We start from the raw sequence: 20,417 nt of genomic DNA on the forward strand, positions 1-20,417 counted from the left end.
TGTCGTCTATATTTGCAACTGTCATGTGATACTGAACAAAGACAATGACCATACTGTAATAATAATAATAATAATAATAATAGTTATTTGTACACCATGTTAAAAGAACAGGGTATAAAACACTTCACAAATTAAAGCCTGTAGCCTGTAGCACGACAACCACCACTCCTGGAGCCTCCCAAAAATAAAGAGTAGATACAAAAATTAAAATATACATGCATACACAGACATGTGCAGGTTAAACAAATTTGATGCAATTAAATAAAACAGTACAGTAATTGTAAGTGATATAATCTGTATAGAAACATAAAACACATACAAAGAGATACAAAACAGCCGCAAAGAAACACAAAATGGCTACAGAGACTCCAAATGACCACAAAGAGACACAAAACAATTACACAAATGTATCATAAACAGAATAACCATAAAGAGACAAAGAATAAATACAAAGAGATGCAAAACAACCACAGACTCAGAATTACCTAAAAGAGACAACAGCTACAAAGACATGCAAAACAGCTCTACTAAAGGGTAAAACCAGCACAGACACGAAACAACTACAAAGAGACTCCAAAGAGACACAAAATTATAAAAAAAAAATAAATAAAATGACCACAAAGCAACACATAATGACTACAAAGAAACAAAGCAACGTCAAATTACCACAAAGCGACACAAAACAATAACACAAAATTATCAAATTATTACAAAGATAAAACAGAATGACCATAAAGAGACAAATAACAACTACAAAGAGATGCAAAACAGCTGCAAAGAGGCACAAAATTACCTCAGAGAGACAAGGAACAACTACAAAGAGATGCAAAACTGCTATACCAAGGGGCAAAACAACCACAGACATGAAACAACTACAAAGAGTCTCCACAAAGAGACACAAAACAGCTACAAAGAGTCTCCACAAAAAGACACAAAACACTGACACAAAATGATCACAGAGATAAACAGAGCGACCATAATTTTGGAATTTCTCAATTGTGGGATCAATAAAGGTGTATCTTATCTTATAAAGAGACAAAGAATAACTACAAAGTCACAAAACAACTACAAAGAGACTCAAAATGAGCACTAACAGACATTAAACAGCTACACAGAGACAAAAAGTATCACAAAAATAAACAAAATGACCACAAAGAGACACATAATGACTACAAAGACACAAAGCAACTACAAAGAGACACAAACAATGTTAAAGAGACTCCAAATTACCACAAAGCAAAACAAAACAATTACACAAAATTATCAAATGACTGGAAAAAAGACCATAAAGAGACACAAAACAACTACAAAGAGACTCCAAGTGGACTTAAAGAGATACAAAACAGCTGCAGAGGCACAAAATGACCACAAAGAGACACAAAACAATGACACAAAATGATCACATAGATAAACAGAATGACCATAAAGAGACAAAGAACAGCTACAAAGAGATGCAAAACAACTGCAAAGAGGCACAAAATGACAACAAAGAAACACAAAGCAACCACAAAGAGACTAAAAACTACCTTACCTCAAAGAGATGCAAAACTGCTATACAAAGGGGTAAAACAACCACAGACATGAAACAACTACAAAGAGACTCCACAAAGAGACACAAAATGATCACACAGATAAACAGAATGGCCATAAAGAGACAATGAACAACTACAAAGAGACACAAAACAACTGCAAAGAGGCACAAAATGACAACAAAGAGACACAAAATGGCTACAAGGAAACACAAAGCAACTGCAAAGAGACTCAAAACTACATCAGAGAGATGAAGAACAACAACCACAGACACAAAACAACAGCAAAGAGGCACAAAATGACAACAAAGAGACACATAATGGCTACAAAGACACAGAGCACGTACAAAGAGACTCCTTAGAAGGACTCGTCCTACCAAGTAAGGATCCATGACTTTGAGAAACACCAAGAGTCAAGTGCGGCAGAGGTGCGTAGACCCTTTTAGTGCCGACGTCACAGTGATGTCATTTTAAAAGCTGGACGCAAAACCTGCCTCTCCCCCACAGGGCTGTAGGCTACACAGGAGGCTTAAAATGTCGTCTTGTTGTGTTGTTGGGAGCCAGAATAGACACAGACAACAAGTCTGCACCTGGTTTATCGTCCACAGAATGAAGCTGCACGCCAACATTTTCAGAACAAAATAAAACAGGCTGCAGTGAGAGTCTCTCTCCATGGGATATTTAGAAATAGCAGGTTTGTACATTCAGTCCTTCTCAGGCAAGCTCAGGGGTTTAGTGTTGCTGGAGCCCACAGGAACAACGCTCTGTGATGCTTTTTTTTTCTGAGTGAGGATTAGAATATATGCAGTTCACATAACCCGGTCAGAATTAATATATATAAACACTTGAAGATCCACTCATTACTAAAAGTGTATGTCATATAAAAACTGAAGTGATGGTCAAAGTTGTCACAGTGAAATTTAAGGTGTGTTGATGGATTCACGTCGTCACCTCATGCATTGAGTAACATTACAAGTTAACGTTCCACCTTAAAAATCACCATCAGTCGACCCAGTGAATTTTCTCAGACTCCAGCTGCTGTGAGAGGCAGCAAAACATCCTTTCATTTTATAGTTACAGTTTACTAATAAAACTCTCCACAGTATGAACAGTGGTTACATGAGCCTCAAAACCAGACACAACTCAGCCCTGAGCAGAGTGGTGGAAACGGTGGCTAAATATCCATCGCTGAATTTAAGGGCGTCATTAACAATGAGACGTGTGCTTGTTTTTCTTGAGAGGCCACTTTGTTTGAATAGTTGTTGTTTCATTTTGGATTTTTGTTGTATTTGCTGCATTTTAAATGTGCTCTGATTGGCTGCTACCTCGGCCAGGTCTCTTGTAAAAGAGATTTTAAATCCCAATGGGACTTCCTGGTTGAATAAATAAATAAATAAATAAATATAACACTGTTTTCTGTCTCTTCTTCTGTATGTGTGCGCGTGTTCAGGCTGTCTGTGACCATGCATAAGACTGACTGATTGACTGGCTCTATTGGCTGTCTGGCCGTGACACACACACACACACACACACACACACACACACCATGCCTGCGGGTGAATTCCATCCCCCTCTTCGTCTCACGCGCTCAAAAAAACACCTCTTCCATTCTGCACGCGCACACACGTACAGTCTCTCCGTCTCTTTTTCCTCTCATCCGGCGCAACAGCCCGGCAGCGCGGGTGACGCGTTTTGCGCATTTCCTGCAGCTCGCGCTCACTCACAGATTCAGGAGAGAGAAAGAGAGGGGACGGGAAACGGAGGGGGCGCGCGCAAGGACCGAAAGGACGAAAAAAAAGCCCTAACGGGAGCGGAGCACCGTGATGTATCTGGGGTGCTCGTGAGCCCGAAAAAGACTGCATTGAGGGGGCACTGCTTTCCGAGAGTACGCGCAAATATCGCGGTACCGTGAGGTCGAAGCAAGGAGATTATCCCAGAGAAGAGCGAGCGAGGGGCTGGAAACGGAGCACCAATCCCGGATGGCTAGGCGCGGCTGCTCGCGCTCTCTCCCACCCTGACCCGGGAGGGACACACAAGGACCGTGGGGAGGCTCCGGGGCTTCGCGTGAACCCAACCGGGGCTCGTTAACCCGCATTCCCCCTCGCTGCCGTTTCACATATCGGCCTGTTTCCGCCGAAACGGGAATCTTGTGTGGCGCACGGGACCGACCGTAAACAAACAAGGCAGCCGCTCGGGTGGGAGAGTGTTCAGCAGGCGACCTCTGAAGGGTGTGAGTCTGCGTTGTTGCTGCATTTTACAGATCAGCTGTACTGTAAGCGCGTGTGTGTGTGTGTGTGTGTGTGGATAACATAGTGTTCAGATATGGCTGTATTAGAGTGAGAGTCCAAGGAGCCAGCGGCATTATGGGATGTAGCAGGACTGTGCAGTGACCCCGCTCATTGGAAGGAAACACTCTGTGTACAGGAGCAGGAACAGGCAGACTAGCCTAAACACACACACACACATACACACACGCACACATCCCACCAGCCTGCAGCCATGCCTGTGTTCAGTGGCCTGTTGAAGGTGCGAGTGTGTGAGGCAGTGGACCTGAAGCCCACACCATGGGCCCTGCGTCATGCTGTGGGGAAGAGTGGCTCCTTCCTGCTGGACCCTTACCTGGCCCTTAATCTGGACCAGACCCGGCTCGGCCAGACCGCCACCAGGACGAAGACCAACAGCCCTGCCTGGCACCAGGAGTTCTGCACTGAGGTCCGAGAGGGAAGGAGCCTGGAGCTGTCCGTTTTCCACGATGCGCCCATTGGATACGATGACTTTGTGGCCAACTGCACCATCCAGCTGGAGGACCTGCTGCAGAACGGGACCAGGCACTATGAAGACTGGGTATGTGTTTGACGTGTGAGTGTGTTCCCTTTCAGTGTGTCTCCGTTACCCACAGAGCACTGGGGCAGAAGTCCTCAGGGCCCAGAAAGTCACAGGTTTGCATGTAGGTAAATAACAGACCCCAGGCGCTGAGACAAACAAGGCCCACAGTTTAAGAAACATACAGTCTCTGCAACAACCGTGCATTGTTTGTACTGCATGTTTCATGTGGCGCTTGTGATTACTTAAAGGGCACAAATGCACAGTGTACAGTGGAGTTGGCACATAGTATGTTTTTGCCACAATATACATTCTCAGCCAAACATATTCATTCAGGAAAGAGACAATTTTGCTCATTTGCTCCTTCACAAAATTTACATTTATGAATATCTTTTCCCAGAGAGCTTCCTAGCACAAATACTGCATGGCCAGTAATGTCTTGCTCGTGAGTTGGAGTGCACAGATTTGGGGTTTTTCTCTTCCGGTGCAGATGCTTATCCTTCAACTCAGGCTCATGGCCACATAGTCATGCAGTATTTTGCATGACAATATTGTAATGATACAGATACAAATGCAAATTAAACTTTTGGTGGTCTACTAAAATTGTAACATCAGTTTCTTTTTTAAGTCCACAAGATACATTTTGCTGCAATAGAAATGATTTAAGTGAGATGAACTCATTTTAGATAAAACGTGTTGACAAAGTTTTCCTTCGGGGACATAATTCACAGTTGAAAAAAGGTGGTAAATTGTAATATATTACAATATATGTTATCACAATACTCAGCATTTTGCAAATAATTGCAGTAATATCGTATCGTGACTGAAGTATCGTGATAATATCGTATCGTGACTCAAGTATCGTGATAATAATGTATAGTAACTTAAGTATCATTATAATGTATTTTGACTCAAGTATCGGGATAATATTGTATCGTGACGTAAGTATCTTCATAATATTGTATCTTGACTCAAGTATCGTGATAATTTTGTATCGTGACTAAAGAATTGGGATAATATTGCATCATGACTCAAGTATTAGGATAATTTTGTATCGTGATAATATCGTATAGTGACTCAAGTATCATTTTAATATATTGTGACTCAAGTATCGTGAAAATATTCTACAGTGACTCAAGTATCATCATAATATTGTATCGTGACTCAAGTATCATTTTAACATTGTATCATGACTCAGGTATCGTGATAATATTGTACCGTGACTCAGGTATCGTGATAATATTGTATCGTGACTCAGGTATCGTGAAAACATTGTATAGTGACGCAAGTGATTCTCAGCCCTACTATCTACTGATACTGAGTACTGATCCGATACCATTGTTGTCCTTTTCCCAAATTTAAAATCTATATCACAGCTACGTCACTGCATTAACAGTTTTAATTTTATACTTGTTTTTAAGATCTATACACACTGTGTGTGCTTTCAGAATCTGTGTTGTGCGATTGTTTTTAATCAGTGTATTGTCTTATGTGGAGCCACATCGAAGAAGATTTTCTGTTACGACAGACAATAAAGTTTTCTGAATCTGAATCTAAATTCACTGGGATAAATTAGACAATAATATTCTGAATGAGCACAGCTCATATCAGAAACTGTGGATTTTATGATGACGTTAATGAAAGAAAAATCTGTATTTATTGTCACTTCTGGCTGCCACCCAACCCACCTAACGATGTCTGTTTCAGAAGCTATAACAGTCTTGCAGATCAGATCTACAGTACAGGCCAAAAGTTTGGACACACCTTCTCATTCAATGTGTTTTCTTTATTTTCATGACTATTTACATTGTAGATTCTCACTGAAGGCATCAAAACTATGAATGAACACATGTGGAGTTATGTACTTAACAAAAAAAGGTGAAATAACTGAAAACATGTTTTATATTCTAGTTTCTTCAAAATAGCCACCCTTTGCTCTGATTACTGCTTTGCACACTCTTGGCATTCTCTCCATGAGCTTCAAGAGGTAGTCACCTGAAATGGTTTTCCAACAGTCTTGAAGGAGTTCCCAGAGGTGTTTAGCACTTGTTGGCCCCTTTGCCTTCACTCTGCGGTCCAGCTCACCCCAAACCATCTGGATTGGGTTCAGGTCCGGTGACTGTGGAGGCCAGGTCATCTGCCGCAGCACTCCATCACTCTCCTTCTTGGTCAAATAGCCCTTACACAGCCTGGAGGTGTGTTTGGGGTCATTGTCCTGTTGAAAAATAAATGATCGTCCAACTAAACGCAAACCGGATGGGATGGCATGTCGCTGCAGGATGCTGTGGTAGCCATGCTGGTTCAGTGTGCCTTCAATTTTGAATAAATCCCCAACAGTGTCACCAGCAAAACACCCCCACACCATCACACATCCTCCTCCATGCTTCACAGTGGGAACCAGGCATGTGGAATCCATCCGTTCACCTTTTCTGCGTCTCACAAAGACACGGCGGTTGGAACCAAAGATCTCAAATTTGGACTCATCAGACCAAAGCACAGATTTCCACTGGTCTAATGTCCATTCCTTGTGTTTCTTGGCCCAAACAAATCTCTTCTGCTTGTTGCCTCTCCTTAGCAGTGGTTTCCTAGCAGCTATTTGACCATGAAGGCCTGATTCGCACAGTCTCCTCTTAACAGTTGTTCTAGAGATGGGTCTGCTGCTAGAACTCTGTGTGGCATTCATCTAGTCTCTGATCTGAGCTGCTGTTAACTTGCGATTTCTGAGGCTGGTGACTCGGATGAACTTATCCGCAGAAGCAGAGGTGACTCTTGGTCTTCCTTTCCTGGGTCGGTCCTCATGTGTGCCAGTTTCGTTGTAGCGCTTGATGGTTTTTGCGACTCCACTTGGGGACACATTTAAAGTTTTTGCAATTTTCCGGACTGATTGACCTTCATTTCTTAAAGTAATGATGGCCACTCGTTTTTCTTTAGTTAGCTGATTGGTTCTTGCTATAATATGAATTTTAACAGTTGTCCAATAGGGCTGTCGGCTGTGTATTAACCTGACTTCTGCACAACACAACTGATGGTCCCAACCCCATTGATAAAGCAAGAAATTCCACTAATTAACCCTGATAAGGCACACCTGTGAAGTGGAAACCATTTCAGGTGACTACCTCTTGAAGCTCATGGAGAGAATGCCAAGAGTGTGCAAAGCAGTAATCAGAGCAAAGGGTGGCTATTTTGAAGAAACTAGAATATAAAACTTGTTTTCAGTTATTTCACCTTTTTTTATTAAGTACATAACTCCACATGTGTTCATTCATAGTTTTGATGCCTTCAGTGAGAATCTACAATGTAAATAGTCATGAAAATAAAGAAAACGCATTGAATGAGAAGGTGTGTCCAAACTTTTGGCCTGTACTGTATGTAGGCGTTGTTCAAACAGAAGGTTAAACTTTGACTAGTCGACTAGTCTCAAATAGGGGTGGAAATCACCAGTTTCATCACGATAAGACATTATATCAGTTCTTTGGACAATGATACAGTATCTGATATTAGTGGTAGTGAGAAGTTAGTGGAGTGAGATGCCCAGCTGGGCAGGTAAGGTTATGTCGTGTTTTATCTTGTTACGGCATTGTTAACATAAGGCATGTGCTCTGTCTGTTGACCTGTATAGTCTTCGAAATCCAAAGTATTTCCACTCTGCCGATTTATTCCCGAGTAAATAATGTTATCCTCTTCGTCCTTCTCTTGGATGGTTACCATCTGCCTGCCGCTTTTAAAAATAAATGCGTATCCTAAAGATGACGATTCATGTTTTCACTTTGCATCGATGATACTGGATTGTGATAATTGAATAGATGTATCAATCCAGATTGATGGATCAGTACACCCCTCGTATCCAAATTGGAAAATACTCAGAAAACAGTCAAAATTAAACACGATCTAATCAATACGGTTAAACACTGCCTGAAAAAATATTGCAGAAATTTAAAGAGCCATTTGAAATCTCTGAGCACAGTTTTCAATAATCCAACGTATCTTAAATGCTGCTGAAATATGTGTTACTTTGAACCGTGTATTATGAACATTGCTCATTTTCCTACAGAACATGAACAACTCATTAAATGAATGTTTACAAATAACATTTATTGAAAACAATTTCATTGGGTGAAGGCAATTGCACAATATCACTATATTTTTATCAAGTTAAACTGATTTGCACTTCCTCCGGGATTTTCAGATGTTGCGTTTTTAACAACGCAAATTCAGCCAGTCTCCGTGAATTCTGCGCAACCTTGCAATTTCGTCCAATCACCGCAACTTTACTGTAAACTTGACTATTTATTGTAGAGCTGCATGCAGCATATTGACTCGCTGAGCCCTTCCATGCCTTCCTCTCTCTGTCTGTTTGTCAAGAGACTGCTGCTGCGGCACCAAAGCTCTGTATTCCCCTGGGGTTAAACACACAGTGACAGGGCTAACTGTTAGCATCCCACAGCTAAGGTTACCCAACTTTTATTTAGGTTTAACGACAGCCGAGCCTTTTTACTGTTGGTGTGAGATTAACAGCTTGGTGCCGGATGTTAACCGCTGCTGCGGGCCTCTGCCCAAGTGGCAAGATATAATGAGTAGGGCAGAGAGAGCAGGAGGAGAGCCTTCAGCGCTCCTTCAAACGGCAGCAATAGCTCATTGTTGCTGATCAGATGTAAGCCTCCCGCCATCACAAATATCACTTGCCCCCGCAATTTCATTGCAAAAAAACGTCTTAAAACATGGCAATTTTTAAAAAGCTGCCATGAAATCAGGCACTTCAGGCCGCAACAATCCCAAATACAGCCTGTGAAATCCTGGAGGGACTGGACTTGAATTTCTGGTGCTGCCTAGTAAGGTAGCAAACTTAAACTGACTAGTTGACTGGTAGCTGAGGCTACCGTACAAGGTGCCACCAACTCACCTAACATTCACACGCACTCACACACCAATGACACAGCCATCAGGAGCAGTTTAGGGTCAGTATCAGACTGGAAGAGCATAGGATCGAACCGCCGACCTTTCCAAGCCACCCCATTTTTCAGTTGTTTGTGCTGTCCAGTCGTAAAACTTCTCTCCTTACCTTTAATTCAAGATGTTCTCTTTATTGTCACTTCACTGCTGAATCTAAGATTAACAGAAGTGTAAGTTGCATTTAGGAAGTCCCTACAGCCGTCATCATCACCGCTATCTTCTTTAAGTGGATTATTATTATTCATTTAAGTGGAATCAGAGAATTTTTACTTTTTTTTTCTTTAAAAGATTACTCAAACCAGTTAATCAGATATCAAAATTGTTGACGATTCATTTAATAGTTGACAACTCATCAATTCATTGTTGCAGCTTTGTTGTCCAGGTGGGTCTAGTTTGGTATTAGGGTGTCACATAAAGTCACATAGTTCACTTTTTACTTCTGTAGCGCTATGGCAGAGTTTTTCGGTGTTGCAATACATTTATTCTGCAGCTTTCCCTCCTCTATCTGTGACACGGGAGCTGTTTGGACTCGCGTTAGATCTGATTTGGGCATCTCAGGTCCAGCCTGAAGTCGTCCTTCCTCAATTCCTCACATTCCTCCTGCCTGTTTGAGCTGAAAGAAACATGAGGTGCCCTTGCCCCCCCTGTAGAAAACAATCTTAAAAGCAAACACACAAACAAGTAGATGCTTTGAGACTTCACCACAACCTGGTTCGACGTCTTAGAGATACACACACACACACACACACACACACTGATGCTTAGCGTTGAAAGACTGAAGTTCCTTTAATTTGTTACAGTTTCTTGTCAGTTATCTCATTGGCGTCGGACTGCCTCATGTAGTTCTGTATGTAAAGGGGATAAAGAGCTGTTTGTTTGGGGTCTGCAAGTTTTGTCTCCAGTTTTAACATGTGATCTTGTTCCACTTCTACGCTTTGTTTTATCTCGTCTCGCTGTATGTTAGACGACGGGCTGATGAAGGCATTCCAGGAGCCGAGGATGCAGTTTAAATCCCTGTATGTGTCGTTTTGCTTTTAGCTCCCTACCTACAATATACATCCACTTAACATTGCAGTCGCCCATTTTCCAAAGCACATTGAGGGTTATCGCGACAATTTTCTACCTTAAAGGCAGCCTTTGTTTTCACTTTATGCTACAGCACAATGAAAATCAGCTGTCAGAGACTTAAAACTTGTTTTAAATGTGTGTGTTTGTAGCTGTGTTGAAAACTTTTAGAAAACTTTTTAATACAGACTCAGCTCTCAGCTGGATTAACATGTGACCATGATGTAATGTAAAAAGAGAGGCAACAAAATGTTCATTGTAGTGAAATTCTAGTCTCATATTTGAAGTTTTAGGAAGCTTATCTCCATCCTGCAGTGCTTTAAGCTTTGTTAATGTATATGATTTGTTGTTACCCGACAGTATGATTTGTTAGAAGGAGTTTAATTGATATACAGTTATGTAATCCTTCATTGTATCAGTATACATTGGCATATAAATAGCCACACACACACACACTTCGTCCCTCAGCCGTCCAGAGTAAGGTCAGAGCATATGGATCACTCTGATGATTGACTGCATCCCATTGATCAGGCTGCCGGCTCGTCAATACATCTGCCTCAGAGCAACACAGTCCCTCCCACTTTGCTCCGTCCTCCTCCCTTCGTTACTCTATTACTCACCACTTCTGCCCTCCGTGTCTCCCTCATCCTCCCCTCTGCGACAGTGTTTACCCTCTCGTTTTCCTCCCTGACCACCTCCCTCCTGCCTTCATTTACCTGTCATCTTCCTCGTCTGTGAACCTTACACTCCTCTTTCATCTGTCGCCTCCTGATGCTCCTGCTTTAATATTTCCTCCTTGGTCTCCAGTGACGTATATGAAGTCCAATCCCCTTTTACACTGCCAGATTTTGCGAATGTTGGGCCGTTTTGTCGGCAAGCTGGGAGTGTTGACACACAGAGCCGGACTGGCGAGTTGATCCGAGGTGCCCAATTTTCTGCTGTGTAGGGGTAAACATATTGGTGGAACCTTTTTGGTTTAGAAAGAACGAGGCACCCTTCCACCACGGGAGGGCTGTTGATGACGCCGCACGTGCAACCCACTAGCGGTGGATAAACAGCTGATAGCAGGAATTAGCAGCTAGTAGCAAGAGGGAAACACAAACCTGACAGACACTGCAAAGATGAGCAACTGGGGAGACAAGGAATTGCACGAGCGTGCACTGACGAGTTTAAACCGGTTTCGACCAAATGTTAGTCGACCAGAAAGGTCATTAGTCGGCAAGATTTCATTGGTTGTTTAGTTGCAGAAAAAACCCCCAAAACAAACGTGAAACTCTATTAGGAGCTGCACCTTGTGAAAATAAATCAAAACCTATCTGACTGGACCATGTGGGAATTTAATTTGAAATGACAGACACAGGAAGTGTCCACGCTCAGCAGTCAGACAGGAGTCAGGTTAATTTCCAGGGCTGGTACCTGCGGTTATTCCACAGGCTAGTTCATAACATGTCAGGCAGGAAATCCAAAGTGTGGGATCATTTTGAGAAGGTGAAGGACGAACCCAAGGTGATATGTAAACTCATCTTCATTGGTCGACTACAAACATGACGTATCATCTGAAACATGGAAGTAGCTACATGCCCATTGGCCCACAGCGTCATTAACAGGCGGCTCGCTCAGTGCGTGACGTGTACTTGTAGATAAAATATAGGCCTATATTAATGAAGGTTCATTAGTACGGTTTTGTATTTCTCTGTAATGTAGCACAGTGTTAACAATGTTACTGATACTATTCTTTCTCACACCTTCAACTCAAACCATTGTGTTGCCCTAGCCCTAGTGCTAATTACCAAATGTTAGCATGCTAACGTGTTAAGCTAAGATGGTGAAAATGGTAAACATCAGCATATTAGCATTTAGCTCAGTGCAGCCTCAGAGCCACTAGTGCTGATATCGGTGTCGGTATCAGTGATATAAACTAAAATATAAATTTATAAAAATATATGTTAGAATAAGAATAAAATTCTTCAATATGATGCCATCAGCTTGTATTAAATGGCACCCACTTCCTGCCATCAAGATGAACACTGAGGCCTGTGTACCTCAGCTCTGTCTTTCTCACTTCCTCCGCCCTTCTGCCGCCTCACTCATCTCATCATCCCTCTCGTCTCAGCACTGTTATTCCCGTCCTCCCTGCTTCCTGTTCTCTTTTGTCTTCCACCACCTCTCCATGATCCATCTCCCGTGGACCTGAGTGCTGTGGGCCAGGCTGCTGCGCTGTGGCCGCCGGTGAAATATTAACCAGGCTTTGATGCTTATTAATTGTCCCACTCAGTAATTGAGATGCTCTGCGGAGCCCATCCCCATGGTGACAACGACAGCCCGTCCCCTTGGTGACAGCCTCTCACCCACAGAAACACCAGAGAAAGAGATGGGTAGGTGAGAGTTGGAGGGGTGGAGGGGGGCTAAGACGAGAGAAAAACAAAGTAGAGCAGTGCTGTGGTGGCTTTTTAAGAAGTCAGAATAATTTAAATTCAAGGCCTTCAAAGGCAGAGAAACCTGAAAGCCTTCTTTGTACTACATGTCTGTTCTTTAGGAGAAATTCCATTTTAGGCACCAGCATAATTGTGGGGATTGTGATTGTCAGCTAGACACAACATTACAACAATGTTGACCAGGAAAACAGGTTTTAATGACTTAATTTGGAGGTAAAAAAGTTTACAGTCTCAAGACCCAAGTCACAACGTGTAACGCCACAAGTTAAAAGGTGCCACCTTAAGGGTCCACTACAATCACCCATGGCAGTGTTGAGCTTCTTCTTAGATCAGTATTGACACAACATACCCTTTATTGGAGCAGTTTAGAGCTAGGGCTGGGCAATATGGACAAAAATGTATATCTCGATATTTACAGGCTGACTGGCGATACACGATATATGTCTCGGTGTTTTATATAAAATGGACTACATGTTCCGTTGCAAGTTAAAGCCACATTTGAGATGTCATAAGCAGTTTTATAAAAACAGACTCTGATCAAAATAAAGTGCAAAGACAGGGATTTTATTCACCTAAAAATATACAGCTGTGCAACAGTTACACCTCCAAAACACTAGTTGGCCGACTTGGCACTGAGGTTTCTGTGAAGTGCTGTTTAGTTGATTCAAAACACCCAAAACACACATTAAACACACATTAAACACACATTAAACATGGCCTAATAGAGACAATGTCAAACACAAGTACACAAATCAGCTCCACTGTAACTCGCAGCATTCACAAACACTTGTCTTTATCTGGACACATTTTCCCCACAAATACAACATGCTAACGTTGTTAGCACAAGCCTGTGACATTTTACATTGTATAAATTAGCTTAGCAGCTAGCGAACTTTTCCTCTTCTCATATGAAACCAGGGACAACAGCACCATTTAACAAAGGTAACGTTACAAAATTCGGCTCCATTACAACTCACAAGGTTCACTGACAAAACAACTGTCTTATACTAAACATGTTTTCCAAACAAATACAACATGCTAACGTTATTAGCACAAACCTATGGCATTTTACATTACAAATTAGCCTAGTGACGAGCAGAGATTTCCTCTGCTCATATGAAGCCAGGATAAATCACACACAAGACTTAAAATGCTATTTTTGTGGAGGCTTTATTGTCTTCACAATTTATTGTTTCTTATCTGTGAAATTAAAGTAAATAAAAGCTTTGTTTCCACTGAGGGAAATGGTTTCAGCTTACAGAATTAGACAGGAGGTCTGCATCGCCGCGATGTGTAGTTACATTTCTGGGGAGGTGCACGTCAGGCTACGGCTCTAAAAAGTGTTGCTGAAGAACTTGTGAGTGAGTGAGTGTGAGAGAGGAAAGATGCACACTGGTATGCGTCATGTAAAGCAACTTGACACTATATCGATGTAAACTGTTTTGTCTAAATTTATATGTGGCTTGAAAATATATCAATATATATGGTACATATTCGTTAAATCACCCAGCCCTATTTAGAGCAATACTGTAGAGCTCTCATATTAATGCAGATCCTGTTGCCTCATACTGAAGTGTTTTCTGTACATTACCTGCATTTGAAGCACATTGAGTTTACTTGTAATGAAATGTGTTATATAAATAAAATTGCCCTGCATCGCCTTTATATAGAGGTGAGCCACATACCACTGTAAACAGAACTGTGCCTGTGCATTCCTGTGGTAACCATGGTATGGCAGCAGTGGCAGAGAAATTCAAAGGATGACTACAGTGTTGTTGATTTTACTTTTCACTTCTAAATAAGCTGTTTAGATTAAAGGGTTACATTTGGCTGCTGTTGTCACAGATGTTATTGTAAAGCTGTATGTAAGAATGCCACGTGCCCACAGTGTAGCCAGTGTGTGAAATGGAATATTATGACCAAACCTATGAAAAAAACAAACAAGGAGATAATACTGTAGTCTGTCTTTAAGCATTTTCACTGTGTAGACCAGAATTATTTTTGTTTATGATTTTGCTAATTCAGTCAGGAACACTTAAAGAAAACTTTATTTCTGTTTGCAGTATTATATTTGGCGGTATGGCTCTGTTCTGGGGCCTCTCGGGCCTACACAAAAAGCCTCTTCCACACGCCTATGTGGAAAGCCCGAGGTGGAGAGAGCACACCTCTCTGCCCTTCCACGCACCTGCATGGAAAGCCTTAAGGCAGTTAAACTGCTCCGTGGCTAAAAAAAAAAATCTAACCTAATAAAAGAGGTTTCCTTTTATCTCATTCCCTTGTGACTTTAGCTGTTTGTTTGCGTTCCTCACTGCCATTTCTCCTCTCGTGCACTGAGCTGAACTGCCAATCATAAGCCCCATTTCCACCGAGCAGTATGGCACAGTTCAGTTGGGTACTTTTTTTTTTTTTGTTTTGTTTTTTTAAGTTGTGGATGGTACCAATGGAACCGTTCTGTGCCGTCCCCATTTTTGGTCGCCCCTCTGTTGGGGTACCTAGCACACAGATCAGGTACTAAAAGGTGGAGCTGTGAACACTGCAGTCTGTTGATTGGTCAGTAGAGGACGGTCACTCTGCTCAGGGCTGAGTTGTGGCTGGTTTTGAGGCTCATGTAACCACTGTTCATACTGTGGAGAGTTTTATTAGTAAACTGTAAATATAAAATGAAAGGATGTTTTGCTGCCTCCCTTGCAACTGGGTAGACTGCTGGCAACTTTTAAGGTGGAACGTTAATTTGTAATGTTACTCAATGCATGAGGTGACGACATGAATCCATCAGCACACCTTAAATTTCACTGTGACAACATTGACCATCACTTTCCTTATATGACACACTTGTAGTAATGAGATGATCTTTAAGCGTTTATATATATTTATATATAATTTCCCATCCTCACTCGGAGGAAAAAAAAAAAAGCGTTGTGGAGTGTCATTCCTGTGGGCTCCAGCAACACTAAACCCCTGAGCTTGCCTGAGAAGCTCAGCTCACATTTAAGAGTACTGTTTGCGTTGGAAACACTAGAGTCTGGGTACCATGTCTGAAGGGTTACTGTTGGTTCAAAAGGTACCAAACTGAAACGGGGCTATAGTGATTTCACTCTCTGACAGGATTAGGGGTCGCCAGTGTCAACAACAAGGGCTGACAAGGGCCACACCGCCAAACCTCAGGCAATAGACGCCCGCCTACGACCTGACATTGCCCAACAGCGGACAGTTGGCTGGTGTGTCAGGGCCTTTGGCGATTTTATTTTGGAAATAGGTTGGTTTGATCCACTGGTTTTAAATTAGTCTTTTAAACAGTTTAAGTTAGCTTCAAAAGGCTATAGGAAGAAGAAGAAGAACTTAAATTTGCATGTCCTGGAGACAGACAGACAGACAGACAGACGATATAGGAAGAAAGCAGAGGAGATAGAAATGAAGAAAAAGGGAGGGAGACTGGAGGAGGTGAGAGGAAAATGAGGAGAAGGCTGTGGAGAAGAGGAGGAGGGTGGTGATGAAGGAGAGGGAGCAGAAGACGAGGTGTAGAAACAAGCTGTGTGTACATGTAAATATATCAAGCTGGAGGCGTCTAGGAGACATGATGACCACACAGTGTAACATTTCCTCACAGGGACACGGACCACGTCAGATGTCAGCCAGCCGCTGTTCGACACTTGGCATCAACACACACACACACACACACAAACACACACACATACACACACACACACACACACACACACACACACACACACACACATCCTTGTATTTCTATCTTTGTGAGGACCCTCATTGACTTGATGCATTTCCTAGACCTGAACCCTAACCTAAACCTTATTCTAACCTGAACCCTAAAACCAAGTCTTAACCCTTAAACAGGCCTTTGAAAAAGTGAGGACTGACCAAAATGTCCTCACTCTGTTGTTAAAATACATTTTTTGGTCCTCACTAGGGCTGTGCCATATCAACTCGTTCACGACAATAACAGTATTTTTTTAATATCAAATGACTTACTCATATTATGATATTTGCAATATTTGAAACTAGTGTTGCACGGTATACCGGTACTAAAATAGTACCGCGGTATTAGAGTATTCCAAACGGTACTATACTGCATTTGGAGAATAGCGGTACTTTGAAATTGAATCAATTCATTAATTTAGTTAATTTATTTTACTCATTTATGCACACAAACGCCTTCCTTGTTCCTATTGGAGCACAGATTGCGCAAATGGTGTGTATGACAACACCTGTATCAACATTCGCAGCTGACGCATGTGAAAAAAGATGAGAAAGTCTGAATCGCAAAGGGAGACAACACGAGACAACACAAACTAGGTGGAACATTTGAGTTACCAAACCGTGACGTCCGTACCAAGGGTACTTACCGAACCATGATTTTGTTTTTACCGTTACACCCCTACTATTTATTGTTCTAAAGGTTTGTATCCAAAAGGACTTTTCCTTAGGAAAAGTACCGAAGAGTATCGAAAAGTATCGAAATTCATATTAGTATTGGTACCGAAACAAAGATTTTGGTATCGTGACAACACTATTTGAAACTCATTCAGTGGCTCCTCTGGCAGCAGCACACTGTCTCTCCCTCTCCTCTCTCACTGTGCACACATGGGAGTCGGCATCATCAAGTGATTTTGTCATAAACCTTTGGTAATGTAAACCTACTTGACGCTCGTGGCATGACCAAAAACTCCATATATGTGAAAGTGTGATAGTTGTGGTATCATAACAGCCTGTCACAGGTTACAGCGTGATGATTAGAGGAGAAATGGCAGAGCATAAAGGTCCAGGTGGAAAAAAAACCCAACTCCAATCATTTAAGATTTTACTAAAAGAAGGAAATCACCTGTTGATTTATATATATATATATATATAGATCCCAGGGGACATTTTTTTGTATTTTGGAGCTGTTTAAATGTGTAATTTGTGGTAGATTTTATTTTGTTGAGCTATTAATATTGTATACAGAATCTGAGTTACTGTTGTTCACAAACTAAAGAAATGAGAGATCATTTTGTTTTTACTGAATATTTGAAGGTGAATAAAATATTTATATTTTACTAATTTGTAATATCGTCAAAATTATTGTTATTGCGAAAATACCCTGAAATATTGTGATATTATTTTAGGGCCATATCGCCCTCCCCTAGTCCTCACTGTGTGGCATGTACATGCACTCACTCACTCACTCACTCACTCACATGCTTGTACTTACAGCAGCCAGGATTAATTACTGGAGGACTAAAATAAGAGGCCAGTCACCATCCCTTTTTTAAACAATGGTTAAAATATTGTGTTGATATTAAGGGCTTTGCAGCATTTCTTCCACTTTTTAACTGATGCTAGTTGAAGGTTAGGGTGGCAACAATATGAATTTTAACGGTACGGTTTCACAGTGTCGCGAATTAGTATTACTATCAGTCAGAATGACCTTTTAAAGGAATTAAAATAGAAGGGTTATTTTTGGTTAAACATATGGTTTATTACTGTATTTGAAACTTGAAACCATTTTTAATGGAACTATGTGTAAATATTCTCAGTTTAGAAAATAACAATAAAGGTGAGATTTTTTTTCAATATCGTAGATAAGCAAATGTACACGGTACGATAACCATCAGTATAATAACACAGTATACCTTGAAACTGGTATACTTTTGCAACCCTATTGTAGATATTTTAGCTGTCAGAAATTTCAGACTCTGACTCATAGCTGGGAAGGTGGTGTGCATATTGTTTCCCATTTGGCTGCTCGTTATTATGGTGCGCATGATAGATTATGAATTGTTCATTTTTGCAGTGCAATACCAAGAAGAGTGTTATGGTCACTGTTTCCACCAAACACTTTTGGTATGGTACCTTTGGAACCAAAAGCCCCGTTTCCACCAAGCAGTACGGTACAGTTCAGTTCGGTGTGCTTTTTTTCTGTTTCCACTGTGAAAAGTTGTGGATGGTACTAATGGAACCGTTCTGTACCGTCCCCATGTTTGGTCCCCCCTCTGTTGGGGTACCTAGCACACAGATCTGGTACTAACAGGTGGAGCTGTGGACACTGCAGTCTGTTGATTGGTCAGTAGAGGACGGTCACTCTGCTCAGGGCTGAGTTGTGTCTGGTTTTGAGGTGACTTTTAAGGTGGAATGTTAATTTGTAATGTTACTCAGCGCATGAGGTGACGACATGAATCCATCAACACACCTTAAATTTCACTGTGACAACTTTGACCATCACTTTAGTTTTTTATGACATACACTTTTAGTAATGAGTGGATCTTCAAGTGTTAATATATATTAATTTTGGTCGGGTTATGTGAACTGTATATATTCTCATACTCACTCTGAGAACAACAACAACAAAAAAAAAAAAAAAGCATTGTGGAGCGTTGTTCCTGTGGGCTTCGGCAGCACTAAACCCTGTGGATGATAAACGAGGTACAGACTTCCATCTGTGTCACCAGTAATGAGGAAATACAGTGAGTGCTGGACGGAGCAGTGTGTGACAACAACCCCGCCCACATTTAAGAGTACTGTTTGTGGTGGAAACACTAGGGTAAGTAACCCTTCAGACATGGTACCTAGACCTTTGCATTTCCACTGCAAACATTGTTCTTAAATGTGGACGTAGTTGTTGTCACTCAGTGTTTGCTGTTAACACAACAGCTACAGTAGTTCACCAACTATGTCATCCAGTTTGTAGTACTGACTGCAAAATGGGTGGATGAGTTCTGCTGTAGGACTTTTTCATGTGACTGGGCCTTGACTGTATTTTTTGCCATGGAATGTAAAGTTGAAAATATCCCCCATTACCTTCATAATACCATTGTACTTCAGTGTAAGGGCCGAGCACAGCATCTCCATCCTCTGCCAAGACATGACTCTGATTGTTGAGGTCTCAGCCATATTGTCATTAGCCCATTCCCTCACCAATGGCGAGCTGCATGACATCATAGGCTCCATCCCTCAGTGACCTGCTGGTTAAGTAGGACAGACTGGATTTAAGACTGTGACAATACACACACAAAGATAAGCATGCTGCTCTGCCCACTGATGCCAAATCAGGTCAACCTTTGGTGTGTGTGTGTGTGTGTGCGCGTGTGTGCTAGAGGGTGTTTAATGCATGTTGTCAGTGAAAGGGAAGAAATGGGAGGTTATGTGAGAGCTCTGGGACAGCAGGTGAAATGCACACCGTTAGCCCCCTCATTTTTTCTGTGACCCCAGAGTGTGTGTATTTTTGCAAATCCACAAAGGAGGATACATTTTGAACGAAATTAGATGTCTTACATTTCAGACATGGACACAGCAGGGTTGAATAAAAGTTGTATTTGTGCTTTTGAGTAGGGCATTTATGAAATCACATGAGCCACGATTGTATTTATAACTTAGATTAATTACATTATCTTAACAAAGCTGTATGATATCAAGTAAGTATTGGTGACCATTGATTTTGAGGGCTTCTCAAGGAGTCTCAGCTGGTTGGCTGGCAACTGCTCAGAGACAAGACATAGTCCAACACATAACCTCAGTAAAATGGAGGTTGTTTACATTTTTAGTCTTTGCTATTTGTATGAATTAAACAAATGAGATGTAACGTGTTGATTAGGGAACTTTGGTGGACCGTTAGCCTCTT

General features: G+C 41.6%; 1 protein-coding gene across 1 annotated transcript in view; it reads left to right on the plus strand.

Moving 5' to 3' along the window:
- The first annotated feature begins 3,168 nt into the window (after positions 1–3,168).
- Positions 3,169–20,417, plus strand: part of prkcea (protein kinase C, epsilon a) — a 62,311-nt gene continuing 45,062 nt past the window's right edge. Inside the window, exon 1 of the mRNA XM_033611196.2 lies at positions 3,169–4,373. Coding sequence (XP_033467087.1) covers positions 4,029–4,373 — 345 coding nt within the window. The 5' untranslated portion in view covers positions 3,169–4,028. The remainder of the gene's footprint in view (positions 4,374–20,417) is intronic.

Source organism: Epinephelus lanceolatus, chromosome 21, assembly GCF_041903045.1.
Source record: "Epinephelus lanceolatus isolate andai-2023 chromosome 21, ASM4190304v1, whole genome shotgun sequence".
In the NCBI taxonomy this organism is placed as follows: Eukaryota; Metazoa; Chordata; class Actinopteri; order Perciformes; family Serranidae; genus Epinephelus; species Epinephelus lanceolatus.